A 22,791-nucleotide genomic window follows, 5' to 3' on the forward strand; every position below is an offset into this window, starting at 1 on the left:
CATGCAGTTCTTGGACGTGCCCAGTGCCAGCCGGCTCACAGAACCTTTTGCTGCTCAATGCTTTTCTGGGAAGCCAGGGCTGAGCCCTTGGAACCTCCTCCAGTAATTTCTACCTTTTCTCCCCACAACGAAACCATGCTACAAACATCAGCCTGCTAATTTACAGTAGGTGTCCTTGAGATAATATTGACTGATGCTCAGCCTTCTCCCTCACGAGCCCCCTTCGTTATTTGATTATGGTGCCTCACAGCTGTAAATCGATAGGAAAGCCTGTGCTCCCCAGACCAGTGACACTAATCGTAATCCATTGCACCATTTTACCCAGACCTGCAATTCTTTGTTGATCTTTCAGGTCTTTGCCTTAATAGTTGCTGTTTGCGCAGAGTTTGGCTACCGGGAATGTTTACCCAGTACTTGTTCGCCAGCTGTCCGAGCCCTTCCATCCTGCTGCCCCTAATAAAGAAGGTTTCGTCAGATCCCATTAAAACCCAGGAGCTTAGTTTAAGACCATAGGCCCTATGAGGCCTCTGGAGCATTTGTGCTTCTTACCCTCATGCATAATTTTTTCCACATTCACTGCAATACTCTCCTCGTTAAGCTTCTAAAAGGCTTTCAAATGAACCATATGGAGAACTATATAGGACATGGATAAGTCACAACATACCTATTCTGCTGCTCTAGATTATGAATATTGATCCCTTAGCATTATTCAATACCTGGCCTTATCCCAAACATATAGAGTTAGTGCAGCTTTTAAATGTTAATAGCCTTTGTTTGTTAGGGTAGAGGAGCATGGAGCCGTGATGTAAGGGACATTTTAGTAATGCAAGATTGATTGAGACTGCAGCAGTTCCACTGTTGACAGGAGTTTGTACAGGAAGATGGATCATATGTATTCAGTGATGCAGTCTCCCTACAAGGACTTCCTGTGTTCAGGAATCATTGGCAAAGACACAGCTCTATATTATTTTTTTTTAAGTGGTATAATTTCCTAACCTGCCCTGCCCCAGTGGAAGATGGCAGAGTGAAATACAGGTAATATGGCAAGAGATCTGCAGGTGGGAAATCCAGATGCGTGCATCAGATTGAAATTTAACAGATAAAGAGACCTTGGGATTGTGATAATCCCAAGGACAAGCAGGGGAAAGATGATAAAGGTGGATTTAGCGCTCTGAGAATTGAATTTGACATAGCTAGACCCACTGGAACCACAGGCTCAAACCCAGCAAAGCATTTTTCAGGCCTTTGTTCCTCTTAAACAGATAAATTACCTTCTAGGTGGCCTTCTGTGCTGTAAAGTTTCAGAAAATAACCCAGCATTTCACTCACTCAGGGATCTGAAGCCCATTTTATGCTGTCACACTGTCCTGCTGTAGAAGTAAAAATAATTTTACTGGCATTATTGGCATATATCATTTCTGTTACTAAAATGTAGTGAAGAACCATTAGGTATCTATAAAAACATTCAATCACTTTCCGCCTGAATGATTCACTGGACTATAAAAGAAGTTGGAAGAATCAGAGACACAGGATGTGCATGTGCTGTCCTTCATAGCAACGCTATGAAGAGAAATTAGCAGTCATTAATCATTTAGTGTGCAGACCTGTGAAGTTCTAAAGACGACACATTCCTTTCACTATTTTCTTTTCTATGCTACACCTAATCTAGGAGATTATCTGAGTTCCTCAAAGCTTACTCGGAGATTTACCTGAAGAAGTTAAGGTGTTGCTGGATCTAGGCAATTAGTCACAATAGAAGGCTTATGCCAGTCCTCCCCATTCAACCAGTGTAAAATACCCATCCATCAAAAATATATAGCCTGAATTCCTCCTGTAATTGCCCCAACCAGCCTAAATTTCTGTAACACTGACTTTCTTTAGCTAAGACTACAGTCCTGGAGTCCCAGTTCCTCCCTCTGTTCTTTGTACTCATCAGTCATTATGCTTGCTTTCATGATGCAGGACAAATATTATAGTATTAATGTAATCACAGTAGTAACAGCTAGAGAGTGCATCAGCAAATAGTGCTTTGTGATATTTGCCAGCCTGAATCACTACAACATCTCCACAACAGCATGCAAGTAGGGACTTTATGTTGTGGTAAGGTTGTGCCCATGTGGAGCTAAAAGTCTCCATAAAGAGATAGTGTTGTGGGACAGCTGAGCCTTTAGCCTGGGCCATGTGTCCTTCTCTGCAGCCAGAGAACACAATACCATTGCGATAATCTGAGGCAACCTTTAATGAGTACGTTCCCCAAGCACACCAGCTTTATTTTGTTTGTTTCTTCATGGCTCTGTATAAATAAAATGGTAAGGACAGGCCTACAGAAGGTCAGGGTTTTCTTGAGATGCAGCATGTACATTTTTACTGGCATAAATTTAAACACTGAAATGTTTTTGGCTGGCATCTCTTCTGTTTACTCAAAATTTCCATTTTAAACCAAAGTGTTGCCTCAACTGGGACATGAATCATTGATCTGAGTACAGGATCTCCAAAAGACCAGATCAAAACTTCACATCCTGTTATATCCAGGGATGATTGTATTGTTTTGGGCCTGGGATCCATAGCTCATTTCCAATTTCTGATCTTGTTTCCTTGGTGTGTTGGGTTTTTTGGGTTTTTTTTGTTTGTTTTTGTTTTGGTTTGGTTTTTTTTTACAACATAAACCAAGAAAATTAAAAAAACCAGTCTGCCTTACATCAGATTAACAATATTTTATGTGAAACCCACAGATGGAGTCCAGGAGTTAAGAACCCAGCACACACGTATATTGATAAGAGGAATATCTTTTACTGGATTACACAAAATAAAAATTAAACCCTTTGTATTTCAACAGCTGCCTAGGAGGTGAAAGAAAACTCCCCCAGAAAAGGCAAAAAAAGTTTAACAGCTCACCAGGAGTGATGTTTCTGCTTCTTCCTCTGGAATATGAAGTAGTAACTGTAAGGGGCAAAGAATACTGAACTGGGCAGACCCCTGGGTTTCTATTCTATACGGTAAAGAGAGCAAGAGTGAATAACCCTTTTTAAAAAATGCTGTCTACCACCACCTAGTGGAAAACACCACCTCAGGTTCCTTGACCTACATAAATTTGTAATTTATCTTGGGGACAATCATGAGTTGATTGCTGTTCCCCCCCCGCAATGTTATATGGAAATAGAAAGAAATAATTTTTTTGTTAACTCTAAGAACTATTTCTAAAACTGAACAACTTGGTTCCTGGTCTGTCATCTGAGCTAAATCCTCAGTCCTGCAAAATGGAGGTAGGAAGACCCAGGAAGAATTCTATTAAATGTAATTAATGCAAAGTGCTCTTAATAGCAAATAGGGCTTTTGGTTCAAGGATCTCAGACTACTTTGGTCCAAGTACTCAAATTACTGAAGCTTCAGTCAGCGATCCAAGAGGCAGATGTACTGCTGTGCTTGCTATATAGAAAAATAAATAGCAGGGGTTGCAAAGTTACAGTTGCCTGAATTCATGTAATAAATCAATAAGGGAGCAGGAGAAAAAAAATCTGCATAGTTGCAGAACTGTTGGATCCCTGCTGTTTGTATCTTGATAGTTTTACCTCTGGTAGCTTTTAGAGAGAGTAGACCTTCCTTCACCTTTGTATATGCAAAATATTTTGTAAATGGAGACCAGATTCTGGCAGCCAGCACAGTACAAACAACCCAGAAGAGGTTCCTGTGCTTCTCACTATAGGGTTGCTCATTGGCCACACGGTATTCATCCAAACATTATCAGTGAATATAAGGAAGGAAGAGTAATGAACACTTACAGTAACACTAACTCAACTGGACAGCTCATGCTTTGGATGAGAAGCTAATTTTCTTGATGCTGTTATGTCTGGTACCTTGGGGGCTGTACCAAATAGATGAGATTTAACTTGCTGAGTCAGGAGGAAGGAGGAGATGGGCTTAGTCACCTTGCAGAGTTCATTCCCAGTCCTCTTTTCAAAAGCATAGCCCCTGAAATTAGCCAAGGGAGAGTCCTTACATCTTGGGAAGGGTGGGAACAGGAGGAGGCCAGGAAAAAGGCATGCATTTATCCTCCCTCTTCTCTTTTTCTGCCAGGTTCTAGCTGCGAATACTGCTGAATTGCTGGAGCCTCATCTCCTGACTCCGAGATGTTGTGGCAGCAGAAACGGCACTGCAAGAGCCCATGGCTGACAGCTCCTGACATTTTTGCTTTACCAGTGCACATTCACACTGGCTTTTTGCTTGCAGCTACCCATCAGATGAAGCCTATGTCATTTGGAGAGATGGTCTCCAAGCCTGAGACAAGGTGGGTTTTGCCACCTTACATCAAGTTCATGAGCAGCTGTTGTTCAAAGCTGCAGCAATAAATGGCAGCTTCTGTTAACAGATGTGTATAGGCAGGACCAGAGCAACTTATTTCCCCTTCCAAAAGGGTGTGGACATGGTGCACAAAATTAAGTCCATTAGAAGAATTTTGTAGCACAGAATAAGACAGGTTTTCTTAAGCCACCTCCACTGCAAGTTCAAATGAAAATCCTTTCCTTTGCAAGGAACAGGCAGCAGCACCCTTGTGGTTGCTTACTCATCTCAGCAGAGAAGTGATAGAGAAAATCCTCAGTTTAAACTTTCATTGCTTGAACCCACTTGCAAGCCATTCTGAAAGAACATCCACAATCTGTCCAGAGAGGAAGGATGGTCTTGGATGTTGTCATTCCTTTTATCCGCTATCTCCTCATGACTCATTTAATTCCTCCTGTAAGCATATAGTAACAAAACCACACAGTGATGTCGGGAATGATAGCAAAGCGATTGCTGTAGAATCAACCTCCTCTAGCAAGTGGCAAAAGACAAAATAAATGAGCATGGTGCTGAAGCATGAGTTAAGGATCCAAATAGGCAGCACCACAACAAGCCCTCTACAAAGCTGCTTCTGAAACTGAACTGTCCAAATCACACTGGGTAGATGCCGGGAATCATCACTCACACATGGCTAGAAGAAAGAACTCGCTGAGACAGGAGGGAGAACTGGGCCCAAACTGAAGCTCAACAGGCAACTTGAGAGCTGGAAACTGTCTGTGGCAGTACTTTTCAGTTCCTTCTTTCCCTGACAGCTGAACTAACACTTGTCACAGGAGTGCAAACCAGGCAATTATAGCAAGCATGGATGCCACAGGGCTGGACAGGCTCTCTATTTATAGTTCTCTACCCACAGAGCTTTCCCACTGTGCCGCTGCACACAGGTTAAGGTACAGTCCATGCCTTGAAGGGCTCACCGTCTAAATAAAAATAGGAAGAGGAAGGACTAGCAGCCCCTTTTATAATGAGAGCCAAGACTCTGAGATAAAAGGATAAAAAGGAAATGCACAGCAGGGCCTGGAACAATGAACTCCAACTTCTCCCCTACAAATTGCCCTTTATTTTGTTAACTCCTTCCCTGCCTAAAGTGCCACCTCTCCACTACTCATAATCAGTGCCAAAGAGTCCGATACAGTGTCACTGAAGTGTTCTTGCAGGCTCTGGCCCACCTTGCCACCATTAAGTAATTTTCCCTACCTACAGCAGAGGTGCAAGAAGGGATGTCATCCTGCCCTTAACTCTCTCCTGAGACCTGGGCGCATGCCCCATTGACAGGGTGGGAAGCATCGGACCAGGACAGCACCCTAGTGCGCTGACCCTGCTAAAGGGATGATAAACTCCCAGGAGTGCAGCAGGCTGCCAGCTTCATGCATTCACTGTCTCAGCCGACTGCAGATGCAAGTCAAAGATAGTCTCCTTTGTTTCATGGGGAGGATTAAAACACGAGCCGTTTGTAAGTTGAACTTTGAAGTGTCATCTTAGCAATTTGAAATGCGGTCACCCAACAAAAAGAAATCTTTACAAATACATTTTTTGTATGTGAAGTTGGAGACCACCCACTGGCCTATTTTTAGGCATACATTTGAACTGGCCATGTTACAGTCCTGCCTCTGTTCTCATGCAATAAAAGGCAGAGAGGATTCACTTGACCTGCAGTATCAAATACAGAGAAAATAAGACATTTGTCTGGAAAAGAACCACCCAAAATAGCAGTGAAGAAGTCATGCTGTGACATGAACTGTTAGTGTTCAGAGACAAGAAAAATGAGTATTATAGGAGCTGGTAGACTTTTTCTCATGACATATTAATGAGAACAACTGCTAGAAAATTATATGGTGATGCTAATTAGTATTTGTAGCTTTAAGGACCTGAGATCTTTCCCTTTAGCCCTAAATACACCACATGTGTAAGAGGAAGAAATAATCCTTGCTGAGATGAGTTCTCAGCTTTCTTCAAGGATTCTTTCTAGATCTGCCAGACATTTCCTTTGCTAAACACAGCTTTTAGCTCAGAAACTAATGCTCTTGCGTGAGCAAACCCTCCCCTGGCAGCTGGGTTTTGGTCGATTGCTTTGACCACTTGCGTTAAACATGATGCAACGTGGTATGACAAATGCAAGCAAACATCAGGATGGAGCGCAATGGAAATGCTGCATCCTATCTGACAGTTCAGCAGGAGGGAGAGGAATTATTTGCCCTGGTAACAACACGTGGAAAAGCACAGAGGCAGGGGGTAGGATGCATTTGCAAATACTCATGTTCCCTACACTTTTTACAGCCCCTCAATAGGCTTTGCAATATCCTAAAGTAGACAATTATTACTATATTAATTTTCTGTCTTTCCCCTCCTTCAAGAGGCTGGGGAAAGAACCCAGAATACCTGACTGCAGATGTATTAACTTCCCACTACCACATCAGCAAGACCATATGTACCACGCATTTCCCACTGACAAGGAAAGAAAGGTTAAAACCTTGCACGACAGGTTAACAGCATGATTTACAGCAACAGCTTAAATAAATGGTTGCAGGCACGAAAGACTAACAGGCAGCTAATCCTTTAAAGACTTAAGAGCAGCTACTACTTCAGTCCAAGTAAATATTTCAAAATAAAATTAATTAGTGGTGACTAGTGGATTTTTTTTCTCTGTTTGAACAGCACAGGCTGAAATGGTGATTCCTCCACAGAACTTAGACTTTCAGTGCCAAAACTGCTATTTCACAGGAGCAGAAAGAATCCTCTCAAAGAAGATTCGTTGCAATTTTGTTCCTTACTGTAATTGCAGCAGAAGTAGGAAAGCTCTATATGAATCTCATAGATCTCTTACTGTCAGAGAGGCAAGCTCCAAGTGCAGCCTTTTCGCTGCTCCAGAAATGGAGGACAGCATCATGGCTCAGTATCCAACAGAAGTACAGTGTAGAGGAAAGAAATGTTCGCTTCCCGATTCTTATCATTAGTAAGCTCTATCCATGCAGGCCACAAAAAAGACCTCCTAATAATTGCCTTGCTTCTAATTAAAAGAAGTTTCTTAACACCTTCCTAGACACAGGTGAAAGCACAGAAGGAAAGGCCTCAAGGTAGCAAGTACCTAACCAGCACAAACCAAAGTCTGCCTGAGCCTGGAGAAGCAAAACAGTCAAAGAAATCATCTGTAAACAATAATTTCTAATCCACAATTAAGCTTTTTTCCCAATATTTTTTTTTTACTTGACCCTTGGCTCCATCTCAGAACAAAGCTAGTTCTCTTGGGAAGGAGGAATCTGTCATGGCCCACTGAATTGTCTGGACTATTTTTAGTTAAATCCAGCATTCCTAAAACCTCAAGCTGATTGTGTATCAAGGAAGGAGCAAGGAAACCCTGTGAACTTGCACATCCACATTTCACACAAGGAGCACAGAACGCAGCATGCCAGTTGCCTTGCAGCATGAAAGCACAGCTAGGCTGAACACAGAGCTCTAGGAAAAAGTCAGAGAACATCTCTTTTCACCAGGTGGAGAAGTGTCATGGCAGAAGGCAGAAAACAAAGGCAGGATTGCTGACTTCCCTGAGCTGGAAGAGGCAAACTGAAGGTCTCTGCTAGCGCTTGGGAGGCCAGAGAAATCCAAGGGCCAGGCAATTTTCACTTACCCACTAACCTGATGAGCTGCAGCTCCAGACTACAGCAATGAGGAGAGTGCCAAGTGGAAAGGCAGGATCAGCCAAGGAGTCCCAGAGGTGCTTGGCAGGTAGAGATCTTGCTGGGAAGAGCAAGACAGACACCTCAATGGAAGGGCCAGGAGAAAGCTTAAGGAGAAGCAGAAGATGTGAAGGGCAGTTGTATGAATGGGCTGATGCTTGGGACTTTTAAGGACTGGGCTTGAGGGGGAGGAGTATGGAGAGAGCATGGAGAAGCTCGTTTAGACCACAGCATAAGTGGAGCATAGCACAAATCTGATTAGAAGGGACAGAACTGTTGTGCCGAGTCATTTCTTCCTGCCCTGCAGGGTTTTTACGTCATCTTTTATGCCAAGCAAAATCCATATTGCTGTAAGAGTAGCAGTATAGCACTGAGCCCCTCAGTGGCAAACGTTGCTGAATTTGGCTAATTGCAATTGACAGAAAGAAAGCAAACCACAACCACAGAGGCTGGTCTAAGTGTTCCTGCACAATGGGTACCAGAAAAGCACTGGTGATGCTGTTGCAGATTGTGCTGTTTATTCAAACAAAGCATGTTTTATGGCTATATTTATAGCACAGGGGTCATAGCCAGCGTGCTCCAAGTGAGTCATTACATTCTCTCTCCCCCAACTCCCCAGATGTTTCACACAACTTCTACTAAAATATTTTCAGGACTAAGATCAGTAACCTGCTGGCCAGCCCAGCCTCCTTACAACCACCACGCGCTGCAGACAGTCAAACAGTACAACATCCAGCCAGGCCTCAAGGATGAGGTTATCAAAAGAGTAAGAGGAAATACAAATCACTGCTGGGAAAAAATGAACAAGGAGTTAGAAACTCAAGTTTCCTCTTGCTACATCACCACAGGACCAGTGATGGGCATTGCTCTTCTCACCATCCCATGAACCTCCATCAGCATAAGCACATAGAGAATCTCAGAGAGAAGGATCAACAGTGATGCCAAAAAACATATATAGCACAAGTAAAGTTGCTGCCTGGAGTACTTACACCCCCTTTCCCAGGATCAGACTGCAGTGCCTGCAGCTGCTTCCCTGTAGAGGGAATGATGTCTCTTTACAAGTGTCTCTGTACGGACAGATGCAAAATCATAAGCCTGTAAGAATTACAACACCGCCGGCTGCACAAGCCCTAAACAGAAAAGAACTGAGAGACCAGGATAGGGTGATAAGTCCTTCAGGGCTGTGGCTTCACTTGGACTCAAAGCTCACACACAGTCTCCAGGCTGGTGAAACACCTCACCGCTCCATCACTTCAAGCAACCTACAGAAGCACAATTTCTGCCTTTTCTTTCAAGGGTTTGTGAGAGCCATTTGCACAACACTTTGGATAATTCTGGCTTTTCCTATTGCTCCTTTCCACTGCTGAGTTCATCTCCATCCCTCCTAATTTTGCCATATGATAGAGATCCCTTTCAGGCCTGCATCCTTCTATACAATATCCCAACAGGGGCATCAGCCATGACCTTGGAGATGCAGCACTGGATGCGATGCTTGCAACAAACCCTCGCTATCCCCAGCCTTATCCAGTGCCCAAGCGGGCAGAGACCACTGCATTGCTTTGAGCCATGTCTGAGTGTGAAGCCTGTCCTGGAAGCCCACTGAGGTCCCTCAGCCAGGGCATGGGCAGCAGGTTGCCTCCTTAGCTCTACACTTGAATGTCACCACTTGCTACAACTCTGCTGCCTGACTTCCCTTCTGAAGGGAATCTGGCTGTGGGAAGTGTTAGAAAATGTTACACACAGCATCTTTGAGCCAGGAGCCACTGGTGGCCATCTGCCTCAGCTGGTGGCATTTGCACCACCAACAGTGGTAAGGAGCCTCCTGGAGAGAAGAGGAACAGGTCCCCTTCCGCCTTGGGCAGCACAATATGCTATTACCAACGAGCCATTGCAAACGAGGAGCAGAGAAAAAGCCATTGTAGATCTAGCATCAGTTTCCAGGGCTTGTAGGTAATGTCTGCAGCTACCCAAGACTGTCTCCACTGCTACTTTGTTTGTTCCCCCCAGTTTATTCACCTAGATGTTTCAAACAGCTTGTCTACATAAGGGAAGTCTCCTCTGATGTGATGATGCTTGGGAACTTTCATTAGCTTTGTTCACTCGAGACAGTAAAAAAAAGTAAAATCAAGATATTGACTTAAAATGAACCTTTGCTTTTATAAATAATACATTGGGGGGAATTTCTTTGGGACTGCTGGTAGCTCAGACCAGAGAACTCTAGAATCACACTTCTAAACATCTTTCCAGCAACTTTATGGTATTAAGTACACAAGCATATAAATATACGATACAACAGCAACAGAAGAACATTATTGATACATGAATTCAAGCACTCACACTAGAGAAAAACCTAAAATCTGGGTGCCTGTTCCTTCTCCAGAGCTTCTGTGCATAATAATTCCACATCAAGCTATACAAATGCTGACTTTTTTTTTTCCTGAGTCAGCTGCCTTGCCGAGTGCCCAGAATGGATGATGCTCAATAAAGGAAATAGCTATTCAGTATTATCCTCATTCATCAGTGTTCGGCCAGTGCCTTATTTGTCATTCAAGCCCTGCTCTAGAACCAGAAACTTCTTCACAGGCATTTTCCTATTACCCTCGCCACTCTAGTGAGTCAGTCAGTTCTCCCCAAACCCACAACACCCATGATTTTACAGAAGGGGAACTGAGGAGCAGAGCCATTAACTGTGGGGTTTGGCAGCAGCATCCGGCACCCAGGGTCAAGGGAAGGATACAGCTACACAGCCACGGAGTTCGGGCAAGGCAGCAAAGGAGCCAAGGCAGCAAAGGAGCCAAGCCAGCCATGCAAATCATGCATGCAGGTCCACAGTGTGGCAGGAGTGGGAGGAAAATTAAAAAGATCCTGTTGTAATGTATCAGCACAGAAGCACCGAAACACCAGCCCCACTTGGGAGGAAAGCGTCATTCTTATGTAATGCTTTAACAAATGTAAGAGCTGACTGCACTGATTACAATCAAATCTACACTAGAGGAGCACCACTGCTATGGTATGGACGAGGCTCAGAGAAACAAGATATTCGCAGTAATGTTTTCCAATCTCTTGCAATAAATGTAAATGCATGCTATTTTGCAAGAGAAAATTGAACCCTGGCTATTAGCTACACTACAGCTAGACAATTAATAGACATTTGAACATTTAGAGACTTATACTGTGGAGGAAAACCATGCTTAGACTGCAGTATGTCAACTCAAAGAATGAAGTCATCTGGATCTGCATTTTTCCAGCAGTCAACATACCTTTTTTTCTTTCCCAGATGTGTCTCCTTTTTTCCAGATTAGATATAAAACAATCCCTGTAGAGAGGAAAACGTCCCGGTGGCCATCCCTCACACAGACAGCCCTGCGAGCACTAGGGCAGGGACTGTTCTTATTTATACACTGTGCTGCCTGAGGACTTTGCTTCTGTCAAATAAAAAATTAATTGCCTTACGTTCAGAAACGTCAGCATGTTTTTCTCCTGTCCCCTACATTTACTTGTCCTTCTTAGTCAACCCAGGCTTCCCAATTTTCTGCATCTTATCAGCCCCACTTGAAAGCATCTTCTCCCTCCCCCTTCTCTTTTTCCATCTAAACTTCCCTTCCACTTCCTCTCTCCTTTCCCCCAAACCAAACAAATCTACATTCTTATCCCCTAATAGAGGCTGATTCATGTTTTTTTGCGTCAGCAGCCACTCTCCTGGCCAGACCTAGCTTTAATCGACACATTTCAGCTGCTGCCAAGCAGTACGTGACAACATCTGGGAAGCAGGGCTGCCATCAGCCCAGGGGCCAGCAACGTCAGGAATGTGAGATGGGTGAGGGCTGGCATGACACAGCACAGCAGGAAAGAACATGCATAGTTGTTGCCTTCAGAGATGGAAAGGGAGATCCTGAATTCAATCAGTTATTCCTCAGAGTGCAACACTGGGGCACACACAAGCCAATTAAGTCAAACAAGGGAAGAGATGTAGGTTAAAAGATCTTGGCTCAGGCTTTGGGTTTAATCTAGAATACTGGAGGAGGAGAAAAGGCAATTTTAAGAGTACTTCCAGAGCAAGGCATTCATCCAGCACTGTTCTCATCTCAACATCTCCACGGGCCTGCTCTGCACCAACAGTGGTACCTGCCCCTCTTCGTTTCAAAATATTTTCAGTCCACAAAGCACACCTGACAATTCTGGAGTATCAGTACCAGCCCACAAGCCATATTCAGACACTGCTCCTGTTACATTGCACAACAAAAGGAACTGGATATTTGGACCCTGAAACAAAGCAATTAGAAGTCTGGGGTCTTTATACATTTAATAAAGGTTGCACGTGAGGTTCAAAATGCAAATCCTGACCTTCTGGAGAAGCACGTTTTCCTACCGCACCCAGGGCACTCTGGATTGCTGCACTAGGGAGGGTAATCCCAGCTCCCCAGCTCTGCCCCAAAGCCAGCCAAGGGTCCTGGAGAGCAGATGGAGCTGTTCCAAAGCTGCTGGCTCAGCAAAGCCTAATGCTGATTGGAGTGACTACATTAGCAATTGGAAGCAGTAGGCAACAGCAGATTCAGCTAAAGCCTTAATCTGGTTGCCCAGAACAGTTTTTAGTGCACACCGACATCTGTGAATGTGAAAAAGACAAGGTTATGATTTGTACACAGAATATAGTGAAGTTTATTCATATTAAATACATCTACTTGCATCACTACTTGTCAACATACTTGTTCTCCAGGACACTGAGTTCATTCCCACTTCAAGAGACAGACTGTTTTTATTTTACACAAAATAGAGCTACCAATCTGTTTTCCCTGAATAACCTATCACTGAAACTAGCAAAACAATACAAATGGGACTTAAGTACGAACTATACAGATATTTCCTTTTTACTGGCCTAGGGAGTTATGCACAGCATATTATCTAGACAAGGACAAAACGATTCCAAATATACATACAGACAGATGGAATTCAAGTGTCTCCAAGATCCACATTAGTCAAAACCAAGGGGTTTTGTATCTAGACACTTAAGTCCTGGTCCAAATTCCAATTCTCCCTGTATCCATTCAGTTTGTTTAAAATAATAAGCAAAAATCCAACAACAGTCCTTTTAAAGGATAAGTGGATTTTGCCAAAAGTAACAGCGGTATGGCAAAAAGCTTGCTTCTGAAGTATGTGTTTGCTGAGTAAAAAAGCTTGGTCATTCTGACAAGAGGAGTTGTGCAGCAAATGCACATGTAAAGTATTTCATGCAAGTGCAGTTTTCCGCCTCTTGTACACATCTGACTTGTTACTCCAGACAAGCACAGGACAAGTAATTCGAAGCATTTCTGATGGACAGAGAGCAAAAGGAGAATTTAACTATGCTGGTTTATCTGCAAAGATAAACCCAGTGAAAACCACAATCTCACTGAAAACTAAAATAAACTCTATAAAACAGTTAGAAATACCAAATATCTTTGCTGCTGAAACTGGCTCATCTATTTTTGGATAATTGCTAGAATTGGCTTGCCCAAGAAGAACTTCTTACAAGCAACCAGCATTATGTAACCAAAAGAGGAAAAATACAATAAATCACATGTTCTACCCACCTAATGTTGCAATCCTTTTGGTCAATTCTGTGTTCAAGCCCCCACCCCCCCAACCGAAAAACCTGCAATACTTCAAAACCAGGAACTGGCATCTTGTGACTGATATACTTCATCTACAATCTTACAAGGCCCCCTCTGATATCCAGGGTAACTAACAGCTCTTACCACCAACCTAATTATAATGCAATTAAATACATTGTTCAGTCATCAAAATCTGGGATATCATCATAGGAATAGCCCCGGTAGCCTTTGGAAGCGTAGTATGCAATGCGGAGGTGGTAGAAGCCTGGGAGAAACACAAGGATCCCAATGATGAGCACAGGGATGGCACGGTCCGTTCCCTGCAGAAGAGAGACAGGCAAGTGCAGTAAGAGGAGATTTGGGGGGGGGGTCCCTTTTTCTTAAGTCCTGCCTCAACTATTCATTCCTAAGGCCTGGCTAGCTGACAAAAAGCAAAAATTCATCTTAAATCAGAAACATCTCATTTTTCTTCAGGCTGAGCTCAAGTCCTCTCCCTGGCATCTCCTCCTTGCTACAGGAAACCCTCAACTGAACTTCTCCTTCGGGTAGGAGGGGTGGCTCCTCCTAACACTAACCACGTAACAAAACTGCCAGCCACATGCTGGGTGCTGCATGCCCGGCTGAGAGCAAGCTCTCCTATCTGTGCCTGGACTGCTTCCGATACAGCCAGAATACTACTGTTTCCACAATGATAAGCAGCAGCTGCCAACCGTAAAGCAATTCCATATGGCACGAGGTAAAAGAAGTGTGCCACAGAGGAGCACCAAGTCAGCCACAAACAACAGATCCCCTTTGAATGGATCATAAATACAGAGAGATGAGAAAAGTGCTGCTGCGTCCTATCTAGCAGTCTGGTATCTCCTACAGAAGTTACCAGACGATCTTCCCTAGAAGAGTGATGATCCTAGCATGAAGTTTTTCCAGGACAGCAAGCTGACCTCTGCAGGGATGTAGCATTAAAATGAAACTGTACCCCAGGGAAGGACAGAGAAACTCGGCCCTCCCTGGCAGATCTCCCATGCAGCTACGAACCTGCTCCAGACTTGCTAACTGAAGACATCACAGGGCTCTGCTCCCAGCATAATAGGGCTGACAGCAAACACCAGTGAGGCAGCAGAGGGGATTTTCTTCCTTGCAGGCCTTTTGCTCTGAATTTCTACACTGAACATGATGGTTCACGGCAGGCTTTGGGGAATGGGCAAGCAATGCAAAACTCGCAACAGAAATGTAATCAAACCACTTACGCCTTTGCTAATGTATCCTGCCAAGAGGAGGGCTCCTATGATAATGAGGAAGGTCCCGATCATGAAGAGCACAATAGCCAGTGCAATTGCCTTGTAAGGGATTTTTGGTGGGCTCTTCTTGAACTGGATCAAAAAAACCCAAATATTAAAAAGCTTAACTCAGCACAGTTCCCCTCCCACCATGGCAGAAATGTGCATCCCACAGCTAGCAGATATGACATGGGATAAACCGTTGCAGCAGCTCTGCTGCAGGGCTCTGTAACAGCCCTTCTGCAAGGAATCCTGCACATGGAGACCCCGCTGTCTGAGCCAGCATTTACACCCATTGCTTCCAGATCTGCTCCAATTTTCATCTCCCTCCAAAGAAAAGCATCTGGCCCTATTAAACACGCAATCTTTCCAGTTAAGCTCTAGAGGCTTTCTGGAGAAGGGCTCAAGTGGTGGCTGACAGCTAGCTTTGTACCTTTCTGAGCTGAGGCTGTTCTACTAGAGATAAACAAAGCAGCAGCCTCCCAGGCACATGCAAAGCTATAGCAGCCTTTCCTAGTAGTTTAGAGTCAGAGCAGCAGCAGCAGAAAGAGGTTTTCTTCCCCAGTTTTTACCTGCAGGTCAATATATCCATCATCAGTGCTGGAGAGCTTGGAATATTTGACTTTGCTACTGGGAATCCCAGCAGTCAGATTTGTCCGTGATGGCATCATTACAAGGAAGCCTGAGCATCAGCTAGAACCTGGAAAATAGAAAGAACAGCAAAAAAAATCAGAGCAAATTGGACAATAGAATCTGAGAGACATGGACCAAGTTTCTTACTTGAAACAGTGTCAAGTCTGTACCTACAAAAAGGCATCTTTGTTCTTCATAAATTCTTTTCAAACAAAGCTTTGTATTTAAGCCTAAAATACAAAGGCATGGATATAGCTGCAATAGGGTTTGCCAATATTTGAAAGCAAAGTCAGACTAAGGTAGAACTTGCATTTAAAATAAGATAGAAATTCCAGAATATACAATGTATAAATCAGCTCTCATTTCGCAAGTAGATCACACTTCCAGCAGGGAGATGTCTGAGGTCCAGCTATTTCTAAACAGGGACACTAGCAAATAAACCCAAACCAGAACTAAACAAAGCAGCTTTTCAACCAGCCAGATATTTTGCAATAGATCATTAAAAAAAACCCACAAAAAAACCAACCACTGGAAACTAGAATGAAATGGAGCTGTCATCCCCAAGACTGCTCAGGTTATGACTCAGAGGGAACATGACAAGGGGACAGAGTGGTTAGTGGATGAGGTAACGAAAAAACCAACAAGGAACTAAAAAGCATAGGTCACTTGTCTGTCTAGCTGTGAGGGAGGCAGCGTTCAGGGTAGAGCTTTATTTAGTTACGCCAGAGCCATACCCTGCAATTTCACCATGCCATGAAGCCAAGCCCTGCAGTTTTGCTGCCAGCAGTGACAGTCCTGGGGAGAAGGGCAGAGCCAGCTTGCTTCTGCACCTTGAAGCCCAACTTCTCAGGAGTTGAAGCCTGGATCTGGCCTGCCAACACATCCCTGATTCACTGCACAGCCATTTAACAGGCCCTGACAACTTCTCCCATGCGTTTGGTGGCTGCTCACCCACAGCCTTGAACCTGCACTGCAGCCCAGGGCTACAACTCCCAGAAGCGAGGCAGGCAATAGGCTTCCCTCGCCTTCCAACTTCAGTAGCTTTATTTTCAGAGAAAGTATGGAATAAAGAAAACAAAAGTGCATATCCCAACTGTTCCAACAGGAAGGGACAAAGATGCTTTCTCTATAACACTATTTGGCATATCCTCAAAATATTTAGTCTCCACTTGAACTGAAAGCCTTTGTCTCCCTCTTGCTAATTGCTGGCACATTCCCCTGCCATCAGGTTTGTTCCTCCTGTAGTAAATTTGACTTTTATAAAAAACCCAACACCCTCTGATCTTAAACCCCCACAGCTGTACCTTTACCTTGGAACTTGTTGCTTTTTTTTGGTAGCAAAACCCAAGCACAGACAAAACATTTCTAGCCCCATCGATAATGGAAATACCACCCACCTACAGGGTGGTGACACTCACATCCTCAGCCACTTATACATCAGTGTTTTTCAGGTCACAGTACTCAAATACCCCTAAGGCCTCCCATGTGCCCAGGGGTAGACGTGCAGGAGGAGAAAAAGTCAAAAGAAATCAGCACATCTGAAATGTGTCAGATTTCCTGACTCTACCCCATTTTACTCTCAAGTACCATGGGACTTCTTACTGACTGTCCCATTACTTAGCAGGCTATTCCTAGTGGCTTCCTAGGAATTACTTCCAATCTACACTTGCATAAGTTGTCCTGCCTTTCCCATCACCTGCTTATCAACGAGAAAGCGGCTATTAAAGACAAATGTAAAAAACCCAAACCACTCAGATCTCGTGTTTAAGGGCCAGGTTCAAGTCCACTAAGCTTCACTATCCTTGTGCTCTACAGTGGTTGAAGATCACAAACGAGCTCAGTGCTGTGCCCTTTAAGAAGCAAATAAATGGTGAATCACACTTGTAATTGAAGTTTTCTAATACAGTCATGTTTTAAACGCAGTCAGAACCCGCACTGCCCGGGGGAACGCGCCCCGAGCAGAGCGCAGGCTCACCAGGCGAGCTTGCCAGTAAATGCAAACACGGGACTTCGAGCCAAAATCCTGTTTACCCCCTAAATAAGAGCAACATATTTTTCAACCCTCTGTGCCCAGGAATAAGGCAGGAAGGGGAATGTCACTTCTTGCCCTTTCAGGAGCTCAAACCTCACACGACAAACACAGCCAACCCCTCTCCTCCAGACCCGAAATGGTTTCTCCGCTGCTGAACAGGAAGTTCCCAACATGTCTGGGAACTCCCCCAAAACTCCGGGCTGCGCACCCTGCCTTGCACAGCTTCAAAACATTAATAAAAAGCACACAACGGCGGTTACCTGCTATTCACGCTGCTGGCCGAGCCCATCTCTCCCACTGCCGCTTCTCTTCCGCGCTGCCCAGGCCGCAGAACAACCCAGGAAGTTTATTCGTGATGACAGTAATTTCCTTCCAGGTTGTGGCAGCAGCTTCTCGCTGGCTCAGCGCCGCTGGGTTATTTTCGGCCTCGCACACCAGATTAGCAGCTGGAATTAGCGTCCTCGGGCAGGGTGGCGGGGACCACGTCCTGGTCACCCAGGCCCACGTCACACAAGACCCACCGGAGCTAATCTGTCATTTTGGGGCGGCATTCATTTGTGAAACAGCATGTTCATGCACATCTCTCCTACACGTGCTTTAAAGTCGATTTCCTACAGGAAGATCTGGACATAACTGAACCATCAGACACAGCACTGCCCTTCATTAGGGCAAAATATGTGACAGACAAGCTATAGCCAGAAAATTATTTCTAGCACCTGGACCAGTATTAACTCATCAGATGAAAGACAGCTGGGGATCTACTTCCTCCAGCTGCTCCAAACAAGGAAACCGCAGGAATTGCCATGGTTCCAGTTCCTGTAAATTAATAAAGTACACACTGGATTTGGAGCCCCCAAAGCCTAATCTTAAGTTTCACAGATTTCTCCCTCCTTCCCCCTTTTTCTCCTTGCTAAGAAAGTCTAAATATATAAACTTCAAAAGCTTACTCTCTCAAACATGGAGAAACACGCACAGCATTTACTAAGCTTCCCCAGCTTTTTTTTTTTTTAAGGGAACATCTTAATTTTGATTATTTGGGTATGACAATGGCACAGTAAACATTCATCTTCTTTAAGGACTTATCCAGAAAGCACACAGTACACAAGTCAGAACACAAGCATGTAGACGCTACTGTTAAAGGATGTTTCTCACATGAGGCTACTCAATTTGGTCATTAAAGCTGTAAAAATAAGCAACTAAACCATCTGGCTTATTTTTACAATGTGTTTATGAGTAGAATAGCTCAAGAGTTTTGTAACCCCCACTACAGCAGGGGGTTGCACCAAAAAAATTTGCTTCAATCACTAGCCCAGCTTTACGCACATCATTGAAACCCAGAATCCTTCCCTATTTCAACATCATGAATCTTTGATTCTTTGCTGAAGCACGTGCTTGCTTGTTGTACTTGTAGGTACCACAATGGCGATCCAATCTGAGAAGCATCACATTTGGAGTGAAAAAAGCCTCCTGGTTATTTAAGAAAGTACTAGTACTGTTCAGGGCAGTAACTCAGCAATTGCTGAAAAACTTCAGGGCAGCTAAAGATCTTGCCTTTGAGGTGTTTTCTTAAAAGGTGCTGAATTAATCAGCAGGCTAAAAAAGTTCAAGAGAATAAATGGTGTATGCTCTGGAGACATAAGACAAAGCTCAGTATGGGAGCTGAAAAACATGCAGGGAGCTATCTGCATCCATCACAGCAGAAGAAAACAAAAGTCTAAACCATCTCTACTAGTAAAGCAGTGCTACCACCAACAGAAAAAAAATCAACAGCAGGGGCATTAAGAAATAGTGTCCCTCAGCTTTGAGCAGGGACAAGCTTCTATCACAATGGTAGCTGCATCATTCTGACACAGCAGAATTTGTTTCTTAATCAGTACTGCCACCTTGTGAAATTCTCCTGCTAAACGGTTGGGTTTTCCAAGTGTCAAATTTTCAGGCAGTTTATGCTCTAGTCAGTCCTGTATTTTTGCTGACTAGTGGGAAGCACGCAGCCTCCTAGAAGAATAAGCATACCCACAGCACTTAAAGAGCCTCTAAGTACTACTTACCACATAGCACTGATCAAGCTAACTGAATTGCTTTTCAGTGTTTTGTCATTCGTGACAAAGTGGAGTCACTCAGGTTCCAGACAGAGAGTAAGGATTTATGGCTAGCTGGTAGCAATACAGTAAGTGAAGAAAAAAACCACAGTAGCTGCCTGAAACTGTTTTCAGATCTTGTTTTTCATGATCAAACCTTCAGGGTGAAACACGGTAAGCCTTATTTTTAGATCTTCATCAACAATACGAACATGGTAAGACAGGAATTGCTGGTAGCACAGTGAGCACACTACACATCAATAGAAGCATGCAAGGTGTGGGACAAAGGCACTCAATGAACACATGAGGAGTGGCTCAACATCAACCAGCCAGAAACAGAACCACACCCAGGAACGGTTCACACAAATGGCCACCAGACCAAGCGGTTTTCTGTCACAGCCACACTGGGGCACGTGCCTACACACTCTCAGACTTCACCGAGGGCCAGAGTGACAGCTACAGGAACAGTCCCTGCTAGAGGCAGCTCTGGCATCTGCTGAAGCTAGTGCATTTTAAGGAAAAGTTTCACAAACTTCCTCTGCTTAAAGGAAACAGCATCACAGACCAATTAGTTATTCAAACTGTAACCACACCCCTCAATGTCAACACATCTAAGGGATCAACACAGAACCTGGTAACTCCAGTGCAAAAAATACCCCACAAGCTTGCCTGGTGCAGTGCCTTTGAAAAAGGAGCTAGGGTACATTAGCATAGTTTGACAGCGCATCGATTCATCCATCCACATTTAAACAGGATAAAACCCATGAAATTATATTCTTTATTTCCATTTTCAATGTTTCACTTAGAATACCAGCTTCAAAAATAAATGGATGAAATAGTCGAATAAACTCGCAGCATAACTGAACAGCAACTCTAGTCAACTACAGTTCCACAGGTGAAACTCTAGGAAACATCTTTACTCGAGTTAAAATATTGCACCCCTTCTCTAACACAAGTTGAAAGGAGTAAGATATTTCACCTCCAGACAGTATCTAAGAGATTATTGGAGGTACAGTAACAGACTAAAAATCTACTTCCATGACACCAGTATAGCAAAATAGTAAGTTGAAAAATATGTACAAAAGATATCTATACAACATGCCTAACAGTGCTCATACAATGCTCCACTGCACTGAAATTGCTAACACCACCATTTCCCTCTCAAAGTCAGTTGTCCTCTGAAGAGCTGACCAGATCTCCCCCTCAGTCCTATTCCAATTAAGAGCCTTCTTGTTGGTCTTCGATCTTTGGAGCCAGGTAGTATTTTAAGTGTCCCATATCAGCAATCTTGTACTCCACAACTGGGAAAAAGAAAAAGAACAGTATTCAGAAGGTTCTTCAGATAAGACATTCAGTCAAGAGTTCTTAATGCAGCTCTAAGGTGGCAGCATTCTACAAGGTTTTTCAAGGAGAGCTGCTTCTACTTACCAAGAGGAACATCTGCAGACATGCTGAGTGTTACCGTAGGTGACAGGGGAGTGGCTTTGGTAAAAAAGTTCAGGTACCTCAGAGCAAAGGTCAACTGGACTGGCTCATTCATCTCTATTGTGACCTAGAAAACCATCAGCCAAGTGAGACTTCAATAAATGCAAGCTGCAGCAAGTCCCCTCAAGTCTCTCAAGTAATTCAGACATCTCAAGCAAAGGCAGACAAGTGCTACTCCCCACTCTGTTCTGCTGAGCACAGCTTGCTGGCCCTGGGGGATAAGGACCTAAAGTTGGCAACGACCTGTTGCCTCCAATCTATAAACCAGAGAAATACACAGCTTTAGCCCCCAATAGGTCAGAGAATGTCATATTAGTAGAAACATCAACACTGAAGACACCACAGTAACTGTGAACGCTTAACTTACAGCTTCTTCTTCTTTATCCACATTACTCGTCTGTGACAGCTTGATGTTTCCATTGCCCAGCTCTCCATTAGATGAAAATTTCACACCGTCTTTTGCACAGGAGATGACAACTGCATCACCAATGTGGCTGAGATCTCTACAGATGCGTGCAAATTCAGCAGAAGGCATCTTCACTACACAGCTATATTCTTGTTCCTGCAAAGGAAGTGTCACAATTAAACTTGTACCAAGAAGCTTGGTGTAGTCGCTACACTTGAGTTTGTCTAGTCTTTCCAAAGGAAGTTATATTACAAGCTCAAACTTCAAGTCTGATGTGAACATAGGAAAACACCCATTTCTAAGGGGCAGTGTCATCAGTCATTCGAGCCACTACTTACTGGAATTCCAAGCTGTTCCACATCCAGATCCATTAGCTTCATCTCATAATCAGAAACCTTTTCCTGATCTAAAGAAAGAAAGCATAGTTTGACCAAGTGTTTCCAAGAAGTTATCATCCTGAATTTAACTTTTGCCCCCCCCCCAGTAAAAACATCCAAATTATGACAATAAGATCTACCTTGTTAATTAGAGGTAGAAATCTGAAAGTGACCCAAATAGGATTTTGCAGGCTGTAAGAGGACAGCAACCCACCAAGAGCATCTGCAGGTGGCCTAAAGAAGAGTGTCTCTCTTACAAAGAAAGCATCAGTCAGGTTGACTAAGCTTACATCTCCAGACTGTTTCAAGAGTTTAAGTATCAGGTGACCCCTCCCATTTCTGAACTATTTACTGTCATCTCCTTCCCCTCCTGCATTTGCATGGTTTGTGAAGACCACCTAAAAATATCACAGTAGCAAATTAGTTTCCACATCTAACACTCACTTGGTGCTTCAAACACTAGAGCCAACGTATCTGCGTTGTCTTCTGCTCGGAGAGTTATGATGTCTTCGTTTCCAGCACACTTCAGTATTTTGGACATGCTGGGGGGGGGTGCAAAAAAGGTAGGTAACTCACAAGATAACAGACAGAGCCTACTACAGAGCGCAAAAACAAGGCCAGCAAGGCGCAGCCGCCAGCCTCAGACGCAGCCTGCGGAGCTGCGCAGAAGGAGCAGAGATGGGGCTCGTTGTGTCCCCCCTCCCCGGGCGGCAGGAGCCGAGACACCATGGCGGGCCGCGCTCGGCCTCCCCCGCCTCCGAACGGGCTTTCCCGCCACGGCGCGCCGGCAGTGACGTCACCGCCGCCGGGCCCCGCCCCGCGAAAAACGGCGCGAGACTTCTGAGGAGAATGGAAGGGGGGCGGGAGGAAGGGCAGAGAAGGGGCTCCGAGGGGCCCCCGCCCGCC

The 22,791-nt window shown here is 44.2% G+C and overlaps 2 protein-coding genes across 5 annotated transcripts in view; both read right to left on the minus strand.

Annotated features, from left to right (window-relative positions):
• Positions 1–10,793: 10,793 nt before the first annotated feature.
• On the minus strand, positions 10,794–18,860 carry TMEM230 (transmembrane protein 230). Of its 4 annotated transcripts, none has more exons than XR_774073.1 (6): positions 17,800–18,860; positions 15,447–15,574; positions 14,845–14,967; positions 13,752–13,920; positions 12,384–12,615; positions 10,794–11,434 (listed from the first exon to the last, which is right to left on the minus strand). XR_774073.1 is itself a non-coding variant. In XM_010562871.1 (5 exons), the coding sequence occupies exons 2-4, from the start codon at positions 15,543–15,545 to the stop codon at positions 13,780–13,782; spliced, it is 363 nt and encodes a 120-aa protein (XP_010561173.1). In that variant the 5' UTR covers positions 15,546–15,574; positions 17,800–18,860; the 3' UTR covers positions 10,794–12,615; positions 13,752–13,779. The 4 variants fall into 4 exon arrangements, 2 of the variants coding, with proteins under 2 accessions (XP_010561173.1, XP_010561172.1); XR_774072.1 differs by having other exon boundaries at positions 12,179–12,615; XM_010562871.1 differs by having other exon boundaries at positions 10,794–12,615.
• Positions 18,861–19,839: 979 nt separating this feature from the next.
• The window catches only part of PCNA (proliferating cell nuclear antigen), a 3,362-nt gene continuing 410 nt past the window's right edge, over positions 19,840–22,791 (minus strand). The window contains exons 2-6 of the mRNA XM_010562872.1: positions 22,330–22,427; positions 21,847–21,914; positions 21,470–21,664; positions 21,046–21,169; positions 19,840–20,918 (exon numbers count right to left, since the gene is read on the minus strand). Of these exons, the coding sequence (XP_010561174.1) occupies positions 20,836–20,918; positions 21,046–21,169; positions 21,470–21,664; positions 21,847–21,914; positions 22,330–22,427 (568 nt within the window). The 3' untranslated portion in view covers positions 19,840–20,835. The remainder of the gene's footprint in view (positions 20,919–21,045; positions 21,170–21,469; positions 21,665–21,846; positions 21,915–22,329; positions 22,428–22,791) is intronic.

The sequence above is a fragment of the Haliaeetus leucocephalus genome, unplaced genomic scaffold (genome assembly GCF_000737465.1).
Source record: "Haliaeetus leucocephalus isolate CR32 unplaced genomic scaffold, Haliaeetus_leucocephalus-4.0 Scaffold162, whole genome shotgun sequence".
Taxonomy (NCBI): Eukaryota; Metazoa; Chordata; class Aves; order Accipitriformes; family Accipitridae; genus Haliaeetus; species Haliaeetus leucocephalus.